We start from the raw sequence: 21,909 nt of genomic DNA on the forward strand, positions 1-21,909 counted from the left end.
GTAGCCTATCATATCTAAAGCAGACAGTATAACAAGTAGCATATATAAAGTAGAACCTATCATGTGTAGGACAAGGACTAGAACAAGAAACTGCAGCAGAACCTTTAACAGGAAAAAGAAGAACACGTACGGGACAGCAGCAGTAGAAGCGCTGGACTTGGGGTCGGTGTCCTCGTCTGCCATGTTGTCGAGGAGGTCGTGGACGTCGGGGAAGAAGTCGTCGGCGACCAGATCGTCCGTGATGAAGCAGCCAGTAGTCGCGCTGAGCGCTCCCCAAAAACCTTATCACCCTTCTCCCGTACAGGACTCAAAAGGTGCGGTTTCGGAGGCCTACTGTCCCGACCTGCGGTGCACGCTGCAAGACGGGATGGGGAAGAACGTAGCAGCAGCGCAGTGGTCGGAACTTTGTGGCGAGAGGAAGAGGAGATTCTGTTGTGTCTCTCTGGAGAGGAGCGACCTCTCTTATATAGGCACAGGAGAAGGACGCGAAGAGGCTGCGGCAGAAGGTGAAGCAACGAAGGGAGACGAAGCGAACAGGCAGCGGTCGAGGAGGCGCGCCGTTCGAATTCAGTGTCCACTATAGAAAACGTTTCAACTCCCATGTGACCTTTCGTATACCCGTCGTGCGTGGCAAAAATTTAGATATCGGCTCAGCTCATTCCCGCAACCCGCGACGCGGCGCGTCGTGACGAGGTGAGGCCTGGCGGGCGGCGGAGGAGGAGCGCGCGTGGATATCCCTCTTGTTCTCATGCTCGTACAAGTGGGGAAAGAACCTCCCTTATAAGGAGGTCCAACTCCCACTAAACTAGCAATGTGGGACTAAACTTTAGTACTATCCCTTGCCTTGCACAAATGGGCTAAGTGGGCCTCTAGGATTTATTAGGAATTTCTGAAATAGTTATTGGGCTGCCCAAAATAGACTAAATTCCAGCAATCCCCCACCAGATCCCAGAGGCACACAGAAATTTGCCTTTGGTTCCAAAACACTATTTTATATACCGGTACTGCAGTGGAGACTGTTAAGTTGAACTTCCACCTAAAACTCTATGCTACACTAGTAAGTAACTTGAACAGTAACTGGGCCTTGAACTGCAAGTTTTCTGCGAATCTAGCTTCACATAAAGCCTTGACCGATACGTGGCTACCGTGGATCTTCCCCGCGGGTGGAGCTTATGCGTCATACTCCGTGACCTTTCATGAGTTTACTAGAGAGAACCATACTCTCATAGATTGCGACGTTTGACAATCAGACTCATATAGATGTGTTCTTCAAAAGATGTTCTGCAGGATAACATCTCTGCTTAAATAAGCCACTTAGAACACATTAAGATATACATCAACCTGCCATGCAGATTAGGAGAGTATTGCATCTTCATGGAGTGGTATTGTGAATAGTAAGGATACTCTCCTCTCAGTTGACCAACAGCTTGTCTTCCACATCTAATTCACGGGATCTCCGATCACAAAGAATAGGTTACCACTGTGAACAACTCATATTGTGGGTCTCATACCCATCTCCCTCGATGCATTATCTATCACATTACGTGATAGACCCTTGGTAAAAGGATCTGCCAGATTTTTAGACGTTTGGATATAATCCAACGCAATAACTCCGGAGTTTTTCATTTTCCTGACAGACTTTAACCTTCTCTGAACGTGTCTTGATGACTTCATGTTATCCTTTGAACTGCTCACTTTCGTGATCACAGTTTGATTGTCGCAGTTCATAAGGACACCCGGTACAGGTTTCTCAACAACCGGCAAGTCATTCAAGAGCCGGCGAAGCCAATCTGCTTCAACCGTAGCTGTATCTAGTGCTGTGAGTTCTGCTTCCATTGTTGACCTCGTTAAGATGGTCTGCTTGCAAGACTTCCAAGAAACAGCGCCACCTCCATGAGTGAATACATAACCGCTCGTGGCCTTTATCTCATCAGCATCTGAGATCCAGTTTGAGTCACTATACCCTTCAAGCACCTTTGGATGCCCGGTGTAGTGAATTCCATAATTTGCAGTGCCTTTCAAATAACGCAAAACTCTTCTAGAGCTTTCCAATGCACATCTCCTGGTTTTGAAACAAACCGACTCAGTTTGCTAACAGCAAAAGAGATGTCAGGTCTTGTAGCACTGGCTAAGTACATAAGCGAGCCAATAATCTGAGAATACTTCAATTGGTCTCTAGCAATTCTTCGATTCTTTCGAAGCAACACACTAGCATCATACAGTGTTGGAGAGGGCTTGCAGTCACTATAGCCAAAGCGACTCAAGATCTTTTCCACATAGTGAGATTGAAGCAATGTAATCCCACCATCATCGTCTCTCAACAACTTGATGTTCAGAATGACATCAGCCACTCCTAAATCCTTCATCTCAAAACAACGAGATAGGAAATCCTTGACCTCCTTAATAACATTTAGATTGGTTCCGAAAATCAGTATGTCATCAACATACAAGCTCAGGATAACTCCCTCGCCCCCACCATGACGATAGCACACACATTTGTCAGCTACGTTCACAACAAAGCCTGCAGCTGTTAAAGTTCTTTCAAACTTCTCATGCCACTGTTTGGGTGCTTGCTTAAGTCCGTACAAAGACTTCAACAACTTGCACACTTTCCCTTCCTGACCATCTAGTACAAACCCATCTGGTTGTTCCATATAAATTTCCTCGTCCAACTCTCCATTTAGGAAAGCAGTCTTAACATTCATTTGATGAACGAGAAGACCATGCGAGGCAGCTAGTGAAAGTAGAACTCGAATAGTGGTCAGTCGAGCCACGGGTGAGTAAGTATCAAAGAAGTCTTCACCTTCCTTTTGGGTATAACCCTTAGCCACGAGCCGAGCCTTGTACTTTTCAATAGTACCATCAGGCCTAAGCTTCTTCTTAAATACCCATTTGCATCCTATAGGTTTGCACCCGTAAGGACGATCAGTTATCTCCCAAGTTTCATTTGCCAAGATGAAATCCATCTCACTACGAACCGCTTCCTTCCAGTAGTCAGCATCTTCAGATGCATAGGCCTCTAAAATAGAACTGGGAGTGTCATCTATGAGGTAAACAAGAAAATCATCACCAAAGGACTTTGCAGTCCTCTGTCTCTTGCTCCTAATAGGAACTTCATTGTTCTCCTCCACAGGACTTTCAAAGTGTTCCATCAAAATTGTAGGTTCGGTAATTGTAACTGGTTCCTGATTCGATGAACTAGGCATCTCCTGATTAGATGAGGTAGCCATATCCTTCATGGGAAAGATATCTTCAAAGAAAGTTGCATCATTCGACTCCATGATCGTACCGATATGCATGTCAGGTACCTCAGATTTTACAACCAAGAATCTATAGCCAATGCTATGAAAAGCATATGCCAGGAAAACACAATCCACAGTCTTTGGTCCAAGCTTCCACTTCTTTGAAATTGGAGCATTGACTTTCGCCAAACAACCCCATGTTCGCAGATAAGAGAGTGTTAACCTTTTTTCTCCCATTCCTCGAATGGAGTTATCTCTTTGTTCTTTGTGGGGACTCGGTTCAGGACATGACATGTTGTCAATATCGCCTCCCGCCACCATGCCTTGGAGAGACCCGATGTATCTAACATGGCGTTAACCAAATCAGTTAGAGTACGGTTCTCTCTTTCGGCCACCCCATTTGACTGAGGCATCAAACTCATTGGAAAAATACTCTTCACCATGGTCGGACCTAAGCCTCTTGATTTTTCGATCAAGTTGGTTTTCCACTTCAGCGTTATAGATCTTGAAAAAGTTCAAAGCCTCATCCTTAGATTTCAGAAGATACACACGACAGTATCTAGTGGAGTCATCAATTAACGTCATGAAATATTTCTTTCCACCTTTTGTCAACACACCATTCATTTCACATAGATCTGAATGTATGAGCTCTAGTGGTGCAAGATTTCTTATTTCTGCAGTCGTGTGAGACTTACGAGGTTGCTTAGCTTGCACACCCACTTGACACTTAGATCCCTTGACGGTGGTGAAACTAGGGATTAAGTTCAACTTCGCTAGTCGCGACATGCAACCAAAGTTAACATGACAAAGACGTGAATGCCACACATTGGATTCACTATTGTTGCAAATATGATTAACAACTTTATTGCAAACGTCTGATAAGGATAAACGAAACAAGCCTCCTGACTCATAGCCTTTACCAACAAAGGTTCCATACTTGGATATTACAAATTTATTCGACTCAAAGACAAGCTTGTAGCCATCTCTACACAGAAGAGATCCGCTAACAAGATTTTTATTGACGGAGGGGACATAATGCACGTTCTTCAATCGCACGATCTTCCCCGAAGTAAACTTCAGATCGACCGTGCCAACACCACAAACAGAAGCACTTGAACCGTTGCCCATCAGCACGGTTGAAGTCCCTGCAGTCTGATAAGACAAAAACATGGAAAATCACCGCATACATGCACATTAGCATCCGTGTCAATCAACCAGTCAAGAGAATGACATACTGAAAGAATAGTGAGAAATATACCATACCCAGCATCCTTCATGTCAGTGTCTCCAATGACAACATTAGCGGTCTTTCCGCCTTTCCCAGGATGACGCTTGTCATAGCGATTAGGGCAACTAGGAGCCCAATGATCAGGATCCCCACACACATGACAAGCACCTTTCTTCTTGCCATTCTTCTTCTTGAAGTTTGTGTGTTGCACAGCCTTGTTCTTCCCATCAAACTTTGCTTTTCCATCAAACTTGCCCTTGTTCTTGAACTTGTGGGGCTGCAAGTTCTGCTTCTGTACCACATTGGCACTAGATCCTCCCTCAATACCTCGAGCACGTGTGTCCTTTGCTCTCGTCTTTTCTTCCACATCAAGAGTGCCAATGAGATTCGGGACGAAAAACTCCTGCCTCTTATGCTTCAGCAAGGTAGCAAAGTTCCTCCATGAAGGAGGAAGCTTAGTGACGATACCTCCGGCAACAAACTTGTCCGGTAGCATACAACTGAAGTGCTCAAGTTCTCTAGCAAATGACTGTATCTCATCAGCTTGCTCAATCACGAAGCGCTCTTCAGTCATCCTGTAATCATAGAATTGCTCCATGATGTACAGCTCAGTGCCAGCATCCGAGACCCCAAACTTGGCCTCGAGTGCATCCCATATATCTTTTCCATTATCAATTGACGCATAAGCACCAACTATGTTCTCACCAAGAACACTCAAGAGAGCAGTCTTAAACAGAGTATCCATTTTCTGAAAAGCTTGTGCCTGTTGAGCATCAAGCTCTCCTTCAGGTTTGCCGTGAGTGGCGTCATAGCAACTCATGGTTTGAAATCATAAGACTGCTCTCACGCACCACCTCTTATAGTGGATACCCTCGAACATAGGAGGTCTCATGGAAGTAGCAAAACCACTTGGGGTAAATTGCCTATAATAAGGTTTTTGGATTGTTGGAAATATGAGCAATTTACCAAATAATTTTATTAACAGAAATACTAGATAACACATGACTAATATAGTAGAGATAAAACAAGTCATGCGTTCTGACAGAGAGAAGGTAAATAGCTTATGCATATATGAACCGTAGCCTATCATATCTAAAGCAGACAGTATAGCAAGTAGCATATATGAAGTAGAACCTATCATGTGTAGGACAAGGACTAGAACAAGGAACTGCGGCAGAACCTTTAACAGGAAAGACAAAAACACGTACGGGACAGCAGCAGCAGAAGCGCTGGACTTGGGGTCGGTGTCCTCGCCTGCCATGTCGTCGGGGAGGTCGTGGACGTCGAGGAAGTAGTCGTCGGCGACCGGATTGTCCGTGATGAAGCAGCCAGTAGTCGCGCTGAGCGCTCCCCAAAAACCTTATCACCCTTCTGTTGTGTCTCTCTGGAGAGGAGCGACCTCTCTTATATAGGCACAAGAGAAGGACGCGAAGAGGCTGCGGCAGGAGGTGAAGCAACGAAGGGAGATGCGCCGCGCCGCGCCGCGGGCGGCGCGTCGTGCCGAGGCGGGCGGCGGAGGAGGAGCGCGCGTGGATATCCCTCTTGTTCTCATGCTCGTACAAGTGGGGAAAGAACCTCCCTTATAAGGAGGTCCAACTCCCACTAAACTAGCAATGTGGGAGTAAACTTTAGTAGTATTCCTTTGATATGGCCAATGCTAAAGTTGTTTGTATCGACGACCACCATGATGTACAAGACGCTGGTCTGGGTCAAGTTATGGCAGCTCGGCTTGATAATATGATGTATCCTAGTGAGGAGAATATTAAGGTTGAATCAGAGTCATCACTTGGTATTGTGCAAAATACAAGGCGTGAGAGTCAAACCAGGCTAGAGACATTTATTTTAGCAGATAAACAAACAAGTACTGATCCTTGTGAGGAAGTTAGATTTTTCACGTACATGCATGGTGGATGGAGATACTATTGCTCTGGGGACCAATTAATTAAAGTGGATGATGTGTTTGCTGCACGTATATGGTTCAGACGACGGGGGCTGGTCACAATATTTTTGGTCATATTTTTACCTCTCAAGAAACGTACGAGCAAAGGAAGTTGTGCATGTCGTCAACTCTCCTTGAAGGCTGTTGGCTGGGGGCCACCGGCAGCGTATACGGCCATGTGGTTACTAAGGTAGAGTCCAAGTAGATTATTCAGGCAAGTTTAAGTCGGTTTGTTAAATTTGGTATATCTGCTGAGATGTAAAAGGCAGAAGTTGTTTAAATTAGTAGAGGTCAAGATAGATGGGTTGAGTTTGCCACGCAAGTTAGATTGGTCGACCACTATATAAGGTTATATATGTGCACCATGTAAAGCAGGTTATTTGATAAAATAGACACGATGTGTTTTTAAGGGTAGACACCCGTATCAAGTTTTAGAGGGATCTTTAGAAAACCTCTGTGTTGCCATTTTTTTGTAGAAATTGTTTTTGCGCGTGAGTATCATCGTCGAGATTGATTTTCTCGTGCTGGGCCGTAAGGTTCAAACCCTCTATTTCGTGCATATCGCGTGCGCGAATGAGAGGCTACTGCTGCTGAAGGTGGAGTGTCGTGAAATGTCGGGCCGCAACAACGGATTGGATCTCGCCATCGAGGTTCGGTCTACATCACCCTTGCCTTGCACAAATGGGCTAAGTGGCCCTCTAGGATTTATTAGGAATTTTTGAAATAGTTATTGGGCTGTCCAAAATAAACTAAATTCCATTAGTATATCCATTTTCCTTGGTAGTTCACTGTGTAATGCATCTCTGTCAGTGTAACCCTCACCCGTTAAGTGTTAACACGCGACAGATCCAAATGAAAAGACCGCATCCAACACACGAGCGAAGATACTGAAATACAGTATAATGGAGAAGCAATCCTTGGCACATTCATCAACGCTAGAACGAAATTTGGAGAGAAAGAGAGAGAGATTAAATCTGAGGATGAACCTTCCTTGGCGGCCGCCTGGTGTGCCCCGTTGGCGCCCACGCCCTTGTCGGCGGGCACCTCGGCGACGTCGGTCGACGCCGCGCGACCCCTTCTCATGCGCAACGGGAGAGACGATGCGCCTGGAGCAGCGGCCAGGCCAGCGTCGCAGGTCCCGGAGTTCTGAGGGTTGGAGTGTGTCCATAGGGCGCGGTGCCGGTGCCACTGCCACTGCGGCGGCGCACTCCATCCTGGCGGCGGAATCCTCGCCGGGAGATCGTGGGGAGGGGAAGACGAGGTCAATGCCGGGGAGAGTAGGGTTTGGGGTTTGAGGAAGCAGAGGAGGCGCCGAGGCGAACGGGAAAGGAGCGTGGCCATTGGCAATGTTTTCTTCTTTCTACGGAAATGTTTGACATCTGGTTCGGTCGGGCTGTAGGTCTTCCATAAATACAACCGGACTCATCCAAACCCTTCTAAACAGCTAGGCAGACTTGCGGTCGTTTACCTAGGCACACTGCTCAGTCACAAAATTATCATCCAACCGGACCTTCTAAATTCACCCCAAATGTCTGGGCTGTCTAACACTTTTTAACTTCAGCTTATATGTGGAGTGAATATGAGACGCACGGACACATTGTCATCTTAGACCGGCCCACTCCGACCTCAAAATATTCCGTTCCTATCCACAATCTGAACCCCCCTCGAAAGAAAATCCCATCTCGGACCAACCCTAGCCATTTGCCACCTCATTCCATTTTCAGTCCGCTCCGCCTCCCAGTAGCTCTCCGATGATTTCCGGCCTTCTCCAACATAGCAGGCACCAGATCCGAGTCCAACAGCTCCAGATTCATCGACTGGGACCTCACCCCCTGTGGAGATGAGGAGGAGTTAGTCGTCTGAGTGGCTCTCCGTCGGTCCTGGGAGGTAACCCGAGCTCCATTGTTGTAGTTACTCCAGTAGGAATCCACTGCCTCCGTGCAACTGGGCTTGGAAGGCTTGGATCCAACTGCGCCAGTAACACGAGGCGTGTGACCGCGGCGGATCCACAAATGGCGAGCGACTCGAGGTACATGCACGCCCAACCGGACGGGCCCGGACTGGCCGCACAACCCCTGCCATGGCTCCTCGCCCCCATAACGTCAAACTCCAATTGAAGGTGACGATGTACATGAGGCTGAAGATGAAGAGTTTGATCATCTTTCCCTTGATGATCCAATTGGGCAAGCTAGAGTACATACAAGAGCATGAGCATAACCCGTATGTTCGTGCTCAAGACCCCGATGTTGATCGTTGCTTCCGGAATCAGTTTCAACATAGGAAATATGAAGAGATTCTCAAAGTAAAGAAGTTCAAGGTGGCTGCTCATCGCAATTTGTACCTTGATTATGTGTGTTTCCACACTGAGCTGTATCCTGATGTGCACTCACCAAGACGGGGTTGACTCCATTTTTGCAGTTCAACAATACCTATAATGAAGACCTTGTTCTCTAGTTATTTCCCATAGTGTTCTTGAAGACCGACGAGGCTCGCTCATTTTGTTGCATGTTTGGCACTACCCGTATGAGTGCATCTATGGTTGATTTTGTTTGATCAAGACGAGGCTCATGATCTTGATCCCCATCAAGTTGTATGGGCCACCAACGACGGATTCAAATACGACAGATCTCGGGGAGAGGGGTCCAAGCTAAGTGTCTTGACACGATGGTGACATTTTTTCAATGCACATTTAACATTTTTTTGAATGCTTTATTAATATTTTTAAATGCAATATAAACATTTTTCGAACACATGGTCAACATTTTTTCCATAAACATTTAACATTTTTCCAAAATGCTTGATTATCATTTTTCAAATACTTGTTCAACATTTTTTTAAATGCTTGATTTACATTTTTTATATACATAAAAAATTCATCATTTTTAAAACATGGTCAACATTTTTTGTATACACATTTAACATTTTTGAAATGCTTGATCAACATTTTTTAGGTACTTGTATATTTTTTCAAAATCTTTATTAATATTTTTATATACATGATAAAAATTCATCATTTTTTAATACATGGTCAACATTTTCTATACACATTTAACATTTTTTAAAATGCTTGATCAGCATTTTTCATATACTCCTTAAAATTTCAAATGGTTGATTAACATTTAAAAATACATTGTAAAAATTTTGTTGGTATACGTGATAAACATTTTCTCTATGCACATTTAACATGTTTTAAATGCTTGGTCAACATTTTTAAATGTTTTTATAGATTTTTTTTGTAATATAGGAGTATATATTTAGAATATGTTAAAGTACAAACAAAAGTAAAAATAAAGAAAAAACGAAAACAGAAAACATAAAGAAAGCAGAAAAAAGAGGCTGTGGCGGCCTGGACACCAAAATAAAGAAAAAATAAAGAAAAAAAGAGGCTCCGAGCTCATCGTCCTCGTCTCCGCCCTTTGGCGCAGGTGTGCTCAGCCCGAGCCCCAGATCGGAGCCACGCCACCGGCGGCTGGCCGGCAACCCCCTCCGTAAGGTTCTTCTACATCCATCCGGGATCTCCCTTCTTCGCGCCACCGCGGAGTGGCCGGGCAGGGAGCAGCCTGTCCTGGCGCCCGAGACGGGAGGGGAATTGCCGGCGACCGGAGAGGAGAATGGAGGCGCTCATCGGAGACGGGCCTCTCCGGTAAGTGCGCGCGCGACTGTACGCTACCGTTCCAGATTTTTAGTCCCATTGCCACTTTAGCTGCGATTCCACCGTTTTATAGGGTTATCACCAAGTAGTAGAAGTACTGTAGAAGACAAGTAGAGAGTATAGAGTAGAGGTAGTGTGTATGCGGTAGAGCTACAGTATAATGATGTTCGTCCATAAGGGAGAATGTATTATTGATAATATTGTTCTTTTTCTACTCCGATTATACTTTTTATTTGCTTTTAGAAGTCTGTCAGACAGTTATGCAAAACAGAAAAACATCATTGCAGTAAAGCATTACTCGGAGACCATTATCAGATAACTCAAGTGAAACAGTTATGCAAATAAACAACTAAGATTCGTCACCTTTTTCAGAAAATATCTTACAATTGGATTCTCTAGGCTGTGATCAAGTCCCACAGCTTAAAGCCGTAAAATCACTTCGAATGAAGATGCGTATATGACTTAAGTCTTAGATAGCCTACTGAAATCAGATGGAAGAGCAAACTTAGGTAGCGTAAAGTCGCTCTCCCTGGTGCGGCACCATGTTGCTCAGCTCATGGATGGTTGATTTCGCATTATGAAGAGCCTCAGCTCTCTGCGTGTAACTACCCTGCTCCACTACCAACTGCTGCTGCTACTAAAGATGATTTCAGACATAAGTGGTGATACGACAATGTTCTCCTCCAAGTAACTACAGATGCATCACCTACATAGTCTAGCGGCTCAGTGCGTATGTTAGTGTTGTGCAGTTTAGCTATCAATCTGATACTCGCTCCTCATATATACAAGAATGAAAAATCCTGTCAATCAGTAGTTTATAGTCAAGTGCAGAGAGGTCTAGAACGATCTAAGACAAGTGATGTATTTCCTGATTCTGTTGCAGGTCACCATTCTTCAGTATGCTCCTCAAGATGGCGATGGTGGATGTCAGGGGCGACGATGTTAGCTCATGGCTGCAAGCAAGAGCATCTCTGTCTGGGATCAAGTATGGCAGCCCAGGCAGCAGTGGTCGTCACTTTCATGCCCGTCAGAGCTCGTGCGGTGTGCGGAAGGCGATGGCCCCGCTGACGCCGACGACACACACAGTGAGGTCGTTGCCACTTGCCAAGTTCGCCGGGCAGGAGTGCTCTGTTTGCTTCGAGCTGCTTGCAGACACTCAGTATGATCGTCTTGCTGCTTCTCTTCCCAGTTGAATAATCTGAACCTATGTAGTTGATTGTTCGTTTTTGTTCGCCTTACAAGCATTTGACTTAAAATTATATTTACATGTACAATAAAATTTTGTGCAATTAATTGATCCTACATGCAAATGCATACATAATTACTTTGTTTGCTAAGTAGTTGTGCTTACTTTTGATCACATGGAAAACGAAACCATTAATAGTATCATATGACATGCACTCCAATGCTAATATGTGCATGACCAACATGCTGCAGTGGATGGGGTGTGTCCCACGTTTGGGAGTAATGCATGCTTTATTACTAGTTCTCTTGCATGCAGTAATCTATTTATGATAGTAAATGTTTCATTAACGATGCCAATTTATAAAGCTATAAAACTAGAGATTTTTTACGGTGCATCATACTACCCAAAATAGTGGGTAGTATTTAGTTGATCCAACGGTTAGTATGGAGGATATATTGGTAATTCTCTGTCAGGATAGATTTTTTCCTTAATTTTAATCATAATGATTAATCTAATTAACTAAATTAATCTCATCGCATCTAACGCCGCCTGCGTATGTTCTCGAGATCGGATCAGTGTATGTTCTCGACGCGGCCTTGCGATTTGCTTGCATCTCCGGCCGGCGGAATCAGTACGTACATATATGTGTATCAATCAACCTGCTTGTCCTCACTTCGTGTACATGCGTTCTTTGGCAGAAAGAATTTGCCTCGATGAGTAGGGCCTGCGCCAACGCTCAGTTCTTCCCCGGCAACATCGTAAGCTACAGCCAGACGCCGAGCCCATGGAGTTCGCCGCTGACATGCATGCAGACCCTTCTTGGTCGGCCAGGCATGGACGACGGCAACGAGGGCGATCTGTTTTGTATCGAGTTGGGCCTCATCCAGCCGATGAACGTAGACGGCACGGCAGGTCGAGCTTGAGATCGACGCCATGCTATTGTGCGGCCTCCACAGAAGGAGTCCAGCGTGTCCGGCCGGCGACATGCGTGACGTTGACTTCGACTTCAGCTCACCTCAGTCCACATCGTACTAGAACGCGGTAAGCAGTAAGCAGCGGTGCTAATGCCGAGTGTCGATGTTCAGTTCCTCCCAAGGAGCCTCGCCGTGGCCGACGACGTGATGTCGCACGTCAAGGTTGATGACTGTTGGCCATAGAACTGCTACTCGTTGAGGATTGATGAATAGAGTGAACTACCTAAAATGCCCTTAATTGATCAATATACTGCTGAAAATCTGTTGTAGTATTGGCTGATCTGGACCCTCCAATCACAAAAATGAACGGCTCCAATAGACTTGATGCATCGTAAAAGGTCTCTAAAACTAACTTAACTTGTGGTCTTTAAGGGTCATATGTTCTTGTTTAGATATAATGTGACATGCTGCGCCAATGTCTCCTCCTCAGGGAGATGCAGGTAAAGAGGAAGCATCATCCAATCTCTCGCTCCCCCTAGTTAGCTTCTGAAACACCCTCCCATGGGTTTCAGTTGCTTCCAGCTCCATTCAGGGAGCTGTGATGACGTGCCAATTGATTTCCATGTGCAGCAAAATGGCCACTGTAAGCTCCATTCTGTTGATCGTTCATTTGAACCTGCCACTGGATCGATAGTTCCGTTTGCAACCTTCTATCATGAGTCCTATCCACAAGGCATAACCAAGAAAGACGTCGCTGACGGTGCTTCATCGATCATTCATAATCCTGGACCGCACTTGCCTCTCTTGTCGCCAAAACCTGAGATTTCACATCTCATAGGAGGTGGAATGGGATCATACAAGACGTATGATATGAGCGGCAGGTTTATTCCAAGAAGGAAGGCCTCGAGTAAGGCTGTCAAGAAGGCTAATGTTGTCAAAGGGCAATGGACACCGGAAGAAGACAGGTAAATTGGAACAGTTTATGCATGCTTTGTTAAATATTGCCTCCACCAAAAGTTAAAAAATCGTTGCATTACTGTAAGTTATGCTATTAGTTGCTTTCTGCATGTTATCAATCAGTTTGTTCTTGCGAATTTTAACAGGAAGTTAGTAAAGTTAGTGGAGCAGTTTGGACTGAGGAAGTGGTCTCAGATGGCGCAAATGCTGCCTGCAAGAGTAGGAAAGCAATGCAGAGAAAGATGGCACAACCATTTGAGACCTAACATCAAGGTTTGTTCCTCTAAATTCTGTTTGAACTGAGGGGTCCAATGCTTCATTAATTTGTAGGACCAAATGGTTCCGTAAATAGTTAAATAGAGATAACAATCAACTTTTGAAGAAGCAAAAGGGGTAAAAGTAAGTTATACTAGTCCTGTATCTGCTGTACGCCTGTATCTGTTGATTGGTACGAAGAGGCTCTTTGAGGTCCCTGTCTGAAGTTCCATCTCTTCAGAGTCATTAGTTGCTGCCAATTTGAGCTGCTCCAGTGGTGCCAAAACCTGCTCCCACCGGTTTGGATTCACTCTTCTCTGGACAATACTGTACCATTGCAAGCAATGCCCTTAAAACATGATTGTTAAAACCAGCTTGTGAAGAATTGTTTTGTACACGTAGTACATGGCCAAGGCAGCACTAACTTATGGAAAAGATCCTCATAATTTCTTGTTTAGGTTGTTCATGATTTAAATTGGGTAGATATTTCTTAGCTTAGGCCTTTGCCCATAAGCAAATTAGACAGAAGATATATGATTTGTTATTTTGTTTGGACAGTCAGGTGTCTATGAGAAATTAACTGAGTGAGTACTCTCTGCCCCTATTAACTTAAAAAGTCCACACAAAGTTTAATGGTAAATAACCATAATGGGGAAATTTCATGGCAGAACACAAAAATTGGGCATCAATATTGTCCAAATTCTGAAATAAGTTTTTGTGAAGTCCTTTGTTTTCCTGAAAACACATCATATTGTCTGTGTAGTATTCATGCTTCCACTGAACTTTTTGTGCATGCAACCAAAAATGCAGAAAGATACTTGGAGTGAGGAGGAAGACATGGTTCTGATACAAACACACAAGGAGGTCGGCAACAAATGGGCGGAGATAGCTAAGCGCCTCCCTGGAAGAACAGAAAACTCCATAAAAAATCATTGGAATGCAACAAAGAGAAAGCAATCTGCGCGGAGGCGGGCCCGCAGTAGAGTCAAGAATCCCAAATCAGGGACCCTTTGTTGGAGGTCCTAGCTTAGGAAAATAGAACTGTGTAGGGGCTAATATGTAATTTGTGCATTGTATATATAGAGGTGAAGGAAGAGCACCTGAGGTGATTGAAGCTTCAGGAAATTTCCCCACTGTGAGTCCTCCAACCAACATGGCATCGGAGCTAGGTTCATTGGAGGCGGCGGCGCCGGTGGTGTAGTTGCCGGTGAGGTGGCGGAGTTCGGCGAGGAGAGCGCAGCACATCTGGGCGTGTGCGAGCGCGCGCGTGCGCGGAGCTTGGTGGGTAGCGTGTGACGCGGAGAGCGGCCCGGCGGGGCTGCGCGGGGGGCGGCTGCTGCTGCTTCTTGGACCGGAGGCAGAGCCCCTGCTCGAGCTCTTCCTCATCCTCGGGCGGCTGCAGAGGAGGGGGAGCTGCTCGGGGTGGTTGCTGGCGCGCGTGTGCTGCGCGGGAGGAGGCAAGGTCGAGGCAGAGGAGGAGCGGTGGTGGAGAGCTGAAGTGCTGTGCTGGCTGTCTTGTGTTGTTCCTTGGGCTTGTTCCTTGGGCTTGTTGCTGCTGCGGATCTGCTGCTGCTACTGGGTGAGCACGCGGGAGTTGCTGTGCGTGGTGCTGAGTTGACTTGCTGCTGGTTTTGCTGATTGAAGGAGGAAGTCTGCCGATTGCTGTTGTGTGCAGCTGGTTTGGTCTGTGACTGCTACTGCTGAGTTTGCTGGAGCTGCTTGTTGTTCTGGTGCTGCTGCTAGAGAAGAAGGGTGGCTGTGGTGTTTCTCTGCTGCCTGCACTTGCTGACCGTTGCTGCTTGCTGTTGGTTGTGAGGTATAGAAATTGCAAGAGAACAGAGTGCCGCAGAGGAGGTAATTGGTGAGGCAGTTGGGCAGTGAGTCGAAGCTGCTGTGGAGACCTGAAGTGAAGAGGAACAATATGTTATTTGGTGCAAATTGCAAGCAGGAGGAGAATTCAAGGTTTGGAATGAACCTAAGAAATAAGAATTGCTTTGGATACAATCAGCCCGGGCAATGGCAGAATTGGTATAGCAGAAGACGTGTTGTTGGTACTGAGAAGTCTTGGCGACGAGATGGAGATTGGCTGTGTCCAAATACAAGATGTGAGAATGTAAATTTTGCATTCCGAGGTGTCTGTAATCGCTGCCAGGCAGCACGTTCTACTAATGTTAGTGCAAAGGGGACAACTAAAAATGGTGGAAAATCTCAGACTCTTACTGTCCAAATGACTACTGATGAGTTGAAGAAGTGGCTTCGGTTCAAGGAAGGAATCATTGATGAAAGGTCAACAACCAAGATATTTGCTACATCTGCTAACCCCTGTGGTAATACTTCGAAATTTGTGAAAGGAAGTTATTTTGAGGCTGGTACACAGTGGTTAATAGACTCTGGTGCGTCTAAACATATGGCCGGTTCGTATAAGGATTTCTGCAGTTATACTCCTGATTTTACAGGGCAAAATGTGACTTGCTGATGGTTCTGGCCAGAGTATTAGGGGGGTAGGAACAGTTAAATGTTGCCCAAATATGACTCTATCATCTGTTTTACATGTTCCCTCATTCCCAATCAATTTGCTATCCATCAGCTGCATTACAAGAGAACTTAATTGTGCTGTAATCTTCTTCCCAACATGGTGTTTATTTCTGGAACTTGGGACTTGGAAAATCCTTGGGACAGGAATTATGCGAGGTGGTCTATACTACTTGGATGATGATATGGCACCTATGGTTGCTGCTGTGCTGTCTCAGTCACCATTGGAAGAATTTCTTCTTCATCATCGCAGGCTGGGACACATGTCCTTTGACACCCTGGGTCAGTTATATCCTAATCTCTATAATAAAATTTGCAATGAAAGCCTAGTATGTGATGCCTGTCAGTATGGGAAGCTAACCCGTAGTATATATACTCCATCCGATCACAGAAGTACAGTGCCATTTCAAACTATCCACTCAGGTGTGTGGGGTCCTAGTGGGGTGTGGTCACTGTATGGATACAAATCTTTTGTTACATTTATTGACTGTTGCACTAGGACCACTTGGGTTTATGTACTGAGAAATAAAAGTGACGTGTTTGAATGTTTTAAGGATTTCCACAACTTAATCAAAAATCAATATGATGCACGAGTGAAAATATTTCGAACTGACAATGGTACAGAATATGTAAATAACCAATTTGATGAGTATTTGTCAAGCTTTGGAATTATCCATCAAACTAGTTGCCCAGGTACTTCCCAGCAGAATGGGTTGGCTGAAAGGAAAAACAGACATCTCTTAGAAATCACCCGGTGTATCATGTTAGCTATGAATGTTCCTAAATATTTGTGGGCTGAAGCTGTGATGACAGCGGCTTATTTGATGAATAGAATGCCATCTCGGGTGCTCAATAACAAGACACCGATTGAGTGTCTAACTGGTGAAACTACATATGTTGTGCCACCAAAGGTATTTCGATGTGTATGTTTTGTGAGGGATCATAAACCATCGGTTGGCAAGCTTGACCCTAGAGCAGTGAAATGTGTATTTGTGGGATACTCTGGAAAACAAAAGGGTTATAAATGTTGGTGCCCATCAGAAAAACGGATGTTTGTGAGCATGGATGTAGTGTTCAGGGAACATGAACCATATTATGGGGAACCGGTAGATTTAACTGATGTCTTCCCTGATGATGTTACAGGCCTGGACAACGAGACAGGGGGAGATGACAGCAGAGAAGGCAATGATGTAGCACCAGAGAAGATGATAGTTGGGGTTATACCTATTGAAGATGTGCAAGACTATGCAGGGCAAGAAAATGAACAGAGAGAACAACAAAGTGACTCTAATGGAGCATTACAATGGCCAAAACCGAATGAGGAACGAGAAGTTCAAGTGTTTACACGGAGGCATAGAATTGAGAAGGAGCAAGTGCAGAGACAAGAACCTAACCCACCGGAGTGTGGTACAGAAACTCAAGAGCTTACTGATACATATGATTTAGATGATGGTACGCTTCCTCATTCTCTTTCACATGAGGACTTAGATGCTCCTATTGCTCTTAGGAAGCAACCCCGCACTACTGCTGGGAAATTACCATCAAAGCTATCTCCATATGATGTCTCAAATTATGTGTCATATGCATCCTTGGGTTCCAAGTATAAGTCATTCGTTGCAGCTTTAGATTCTATAGATCCTATACCACATGACTGGCAAGTAGCAATAAAGGACCCAAGATGGAGAACAACAATGTTTGAAGAGATGGAAGCACTTGACAAAAACAATACTTGGATCCTCACCACTCTTCCTGCAGGGAAAAAGACTGTGGGTTGTAAATGGGTATTCACTGTAAAACAGACTCCAGAAGGTAAAGTGGAGAGGTACAAGGCCAGGTTAGTAGCAAAGGGGTATAGCCAAACCTATGGAGTAGATTATGATGAAACTTTTGCCCCAGTAGCGAAAATGAACACCGTCAGAACAATAATCTCAATTGCAGCAAACCGTAATTGGAAGTTGTTTCAAATGGATGTTAAAAATGCATTTCTCCATGGAGACTTGCAGGAAGAGGTGTATATGGAGATTCCTCTAGGATTCAATAGCCGTGAGACTGAAGGCAAGGTTTGTAAACTAAAAAAATCCCTCTATGGTCTGAAACAATCACCTCGAGCATGGTTTGAAAGGTTTAGAAAAGGAATTTGCTCCTTGGGGTATCGACAAAGCAATGCTGATCACACTCTCTTCTTTAAACATCATCATGATAAGATTACTATACTGACTGTATATGTTGATCATATAGTAATCACAGGGGATGATGTTGAGGAGATATCATACTTGAAGAAGATGATGGCTAAAATATTTGAAGTTAAAGACTTGGGCTATCTTCATTATTTTCTGGGGATTGAAGTTGCTTATGGGACACAAGGTATTTACCTTTCTCAAAGGAAGTATGTACTTGATCTTCTTAATGAAACATGTATGTTAGGATGCAAACCAGCGGCTACACCTATTGAGCAAAATCATCGTACCTTGGCAGACTCAGGTGACCCTGTAGAGAAATACCAATATCAGAGGTTAGTTGGCCGTTTAATCTATTTATCGCACACAAGGCCAGATATTGCATATGCAGTTAGTGTTGTAAGCCGTTATATGCATGATCCTCGTTCAGGCCATCTAGAGGTGGTAAATCGAATTTTGAGATATCTAAAAGGTTGTCCAGGGAAGGGAATCCTATTTTCTAATCATGGACATTTGAAGGTAGAGGGATATACTGATGCAGATTGGGCTGGATGTCTAGATGATAGACGATCTACATCAGGTTATTGTGTGTTTGTTGGCGATAATCTAGTTTGCTGGAGAAGTAAAAAGCAAAGTGTGGTGGCACGATCTACTGCTGAGGCAGAATTCAGGTCTATGGCTTCTGGTTTATTCGATGGAGGACCACTACAACTCTATTGTGATAACCAAGCTGCAATCAATATAGTGCATAATCCAGTTCAGCATGATAGAACTAAGCATGTTGAAATTGATAGACATTTCATTAGAGAGAAGTTAGATGAGGGGAGCCTTCGTGTTACTTTTGTTAGATCTGATAGTCAATTGGCAGATGTACTTACAAAAGGTGTTAGTGTTGTGTCTTTTGTAAACTTATGTAGCAAGATGGGACTCATGGATATATTCGCCCCATCTTGAGGGGGAGTGTTGGAGGTCCTAGCTTAGGAAAATAGAACTGTGTAGGGGCTAATATGTAATTTGTACATTGTATATATAGAGGTGAAGGAAGAGCACCTGAGGTGATTGAAGCTTCAGGAAATTTCCCCACTGTGAGTCCTCCAACCAACACCCTTCTACAAAACTACATCAAAAGCCTTGGGATTGCCTGTAGCAAGGGCATTGCTCCTCAAGATCCGAAGGAATCTCCATTGTCAGCATCTTCACCAGCACCCCCAACACAAAATCGGGCACATATGAATGATAATTGGCCAGAATCCAACCCATCCAACATAATGGTCACCCAAGGAATATTCAGCACAGATGACAGACAGATTCACTCATGTGAATAAATTCTAGTTCCCACATCTAATGACTTTTCTGTCGACATGTTTGATGGTTTATTTAACGCAGAGGAGGTGCAATACCAGGCTTACAACATAGATGATGATGTTGACATGGACTATATCATCAACCATATTGATTATGCTATTAAGATTGACAATCATATTGATTATGCTATTAAGATTGACCATGAGATAGATATGAATATGACATGGGATGACGATGCGCTCGTAAACATTGAATCTGGATGATCGCCATTGGTGATGCCGACAGGCCCACCAGAAATCAAAACCGTGCATATGAAGGAGGAGGAGATGGATCTAGTTGAGTTGGTCACACATCCACAAACTTGCAGCTAGTGGACAAGAAAATAACCAGTGATATTATTACATATGTGTGCTATTCATACGGAATATGACGAACTTCTGGATGTACTATGGGACATCCTATTTATAGATGATATGACGACCTTCTGAATGCTTTCTACAGGCAATAGAATGACCTATGAATGTATTATGAGAATCCATATTGAGAACAGACGGTGGTAAATAAGACCATGTGTATGTACATGGGCTAAAAATGAAGTGTTTGATTACATATTGAGTCAGTGTTCTAAACTTGTTTCTCATTTTATTATGGTACATTTGTCTATGTAATCTTGATTTTCTATTTCAATTTCGTGCTTGTAAGCAAAACAATTTCTAAACATCAAAAGACAAGAGAACCTAAGCAGAATATTACCGTAAAATTGAGTTAAAAGGAAAACATTGCCACTCAATTATAATGTCAAGCAAGCAGAGGATATGCCCAAAAGAACATGCCTATGTTTTCAGACATCTCGACATATTCAGACGACAGGCCACATGTACACTCAGGTTTTCTGCTATTTCATACTCCCTTCGTTTCAAAATAGATGACCCAACTTTGTACTAACTTTGGAACGGAGGGAGTAGAAGCGAGCTCACGGTACAGGGAGCTAGCAGCTGCTACCAGTTATCACTCAAAAAAAGAGTTGCTACCATTTTATTTTTGAGGAAACACCGGGGAGCGAGCAGCCCCACCTGAATATATATTTTTCAAAGCTGCAAAATACAGCGAGCCCACGGTGCAGGGAGACCATAAAGAGATTGGAGGACCTGATTACAGGAGAATCACGGGGAAAGAGCCATCAAATACGGGGCCCAGGCTAGCAAGGCAAGGCGTGTCTATCTTCAGGTTTGAGCTTGTACGCTCACAACTTCAGATTGTCAGCCGCTGCACGCACGGCCCGGCTGATGGCTGGACGCTTTTCAGCGAAACACGACGCCGTGGCGGTGGTTCCAGACACACCAGAGAAGCAGGAGCCTGACTCTGTTCCAGTGCTTGTCCGGGGCCGGCGCTGGGGGCTTGAAGTTCGAGATTGGGCGGCAGTCTTCGCTACCAGTTACAGTACTAAAAAGTACTCTCTTCAGTGTTAAAAATGCTTTCATAGTACAACTTCAATTTATCTTCGCAAGTTTGAGCGGCAGGATGCATGTCAGATTGTTTTTTAGACAAGGAGAATGTACCCTGGCCTTGCATCTGAACGATGCATGCAGCCATATTATTAATTATTCAAAAAGATCATATAAGATGATACATCAATAAGTCTAAAGCCACCATCTTGAAAACACAGTTGTATTCCTATCCCTTTGATAAAGACGTGCCGAATGTCCGTGCCTAATACCAAACAGAGATCGCACTAAAGCTTAACATCTAAAGCCGGGTGTCCTCTCCAAGCCACTACCTCAATTGGATCCCACACCGGTCAGGCACACTCCCAGTGAGCACCGCATGCTGCAAGGGCTGTCACCTCCATCATCCCTCGGTCCATCGTCAGAGAAAAATGGTTGCACCAACCTTGCCAGGCCTCTCTGCCATCAATGCCACCATGACGCCAGACAATTTCCTCCTCTTGCGCGAGTCCATCTCCAAACGCGCCCTTCACCGAACCTCCGCGGCGCCATGCCGCGAGGATCCACTGTCGGCCTCGCGGTAGAAGTAACACCGCTCCTTCTCTTGTCCCTTCCAACCAGCGCGTGCTCCAAAACGATGCCCCCAGTAGGGACAACGACATCGAAGGTGCCATCATTGTCCGATCCGGTAGACCCAAATCTAGGGTTTCCCTCGGAGCTCACACCATCGCCGCTGCTGGATCCACGCGGCGCCCACCACCCATAGCATCTCTCGCTTGACCATCTGAGCCTTCCAAGACGGTGCCTCCATGGAGGTTACGACGCGTGGGGCGTTGCCGCCGCCCAATCCAGATTGAATTTCTGACTTTCGTCCAGAGGGATTCTGATGTGGATAGGAGGGACCTCGGCTTCGCCTTCAGGGATGGTAACGGCGTCGACGGACGCCGCCGATGCCGGGCCAGATCAGCCGGCCAAAGTTTCCTCCGGTCCCCAACCTATACCACCAAACCTCTGACAGTTCCAAATCCGACAGCGAGACGAACGGAGACCAGCAGAGATACAAGCGCCATGGGGATG

General features: G+C 44.9%; 1 protein-coding gene and 2 pseudogenes across 1 annotated transcript; 2 read left to right on the top strand and 1 right to left on the bottom strand.

Moving 5' to 3' along the window:
- The window catches only part of LOC123047195 (tyrosyl-DNA phosphodiesterase 2-like), a 28,775-nt pseudogene extending 21,025 nt beyond the window's left edge, over positions 1–7,750 (bottom strand).
- Positions 7,751–9,789: 2,039 nt separating this feature from the next.
- LOC123180575 (uncharacterized) lies at positions 9,790–11,379 on the top strand. Its single transcript, XM_044592652.1, has 2 exons — positions 9,790–10,052; positions 10,945–11,379. Exons 1-2 carry the CDS (start codon positions 10,021–10,023, stop codon positions 11,252–11,254), a joined length of 342 nt encoding a protein of 113 aa, XP_044448587.1. The 5' UTR covers positions 9,790–10,020; the 3' UTR covers positions 11,255–11,379.
- A 1,258-nt stretch (positions 11,380–12,637) lies between these two features.
- Positions 12,638–20,089, top strand: LOC123066238 (transcription factor MYB3R-4-like; annotated as a pseudogene).
- Positions 20,090–21,909: the final 1,820 nt, after the last annotated feature.

The sequence above is a fragment of the Triticum aestivum genome, chromosome 1A (genome assembly GCF_018294505.1).
Source record: "Triticum aestivum cultivar Chinese Spring chromosome 1A, IWGSC CS RefSeq v2.1, whole genome shotgun sequence".
NCBI classification, from domain to species: Eukaryota; Viridiplantae; Streptophyta; class Magnoliopsida; order Poales; family Poaceae; genus Triticum; species Triticum aestivum.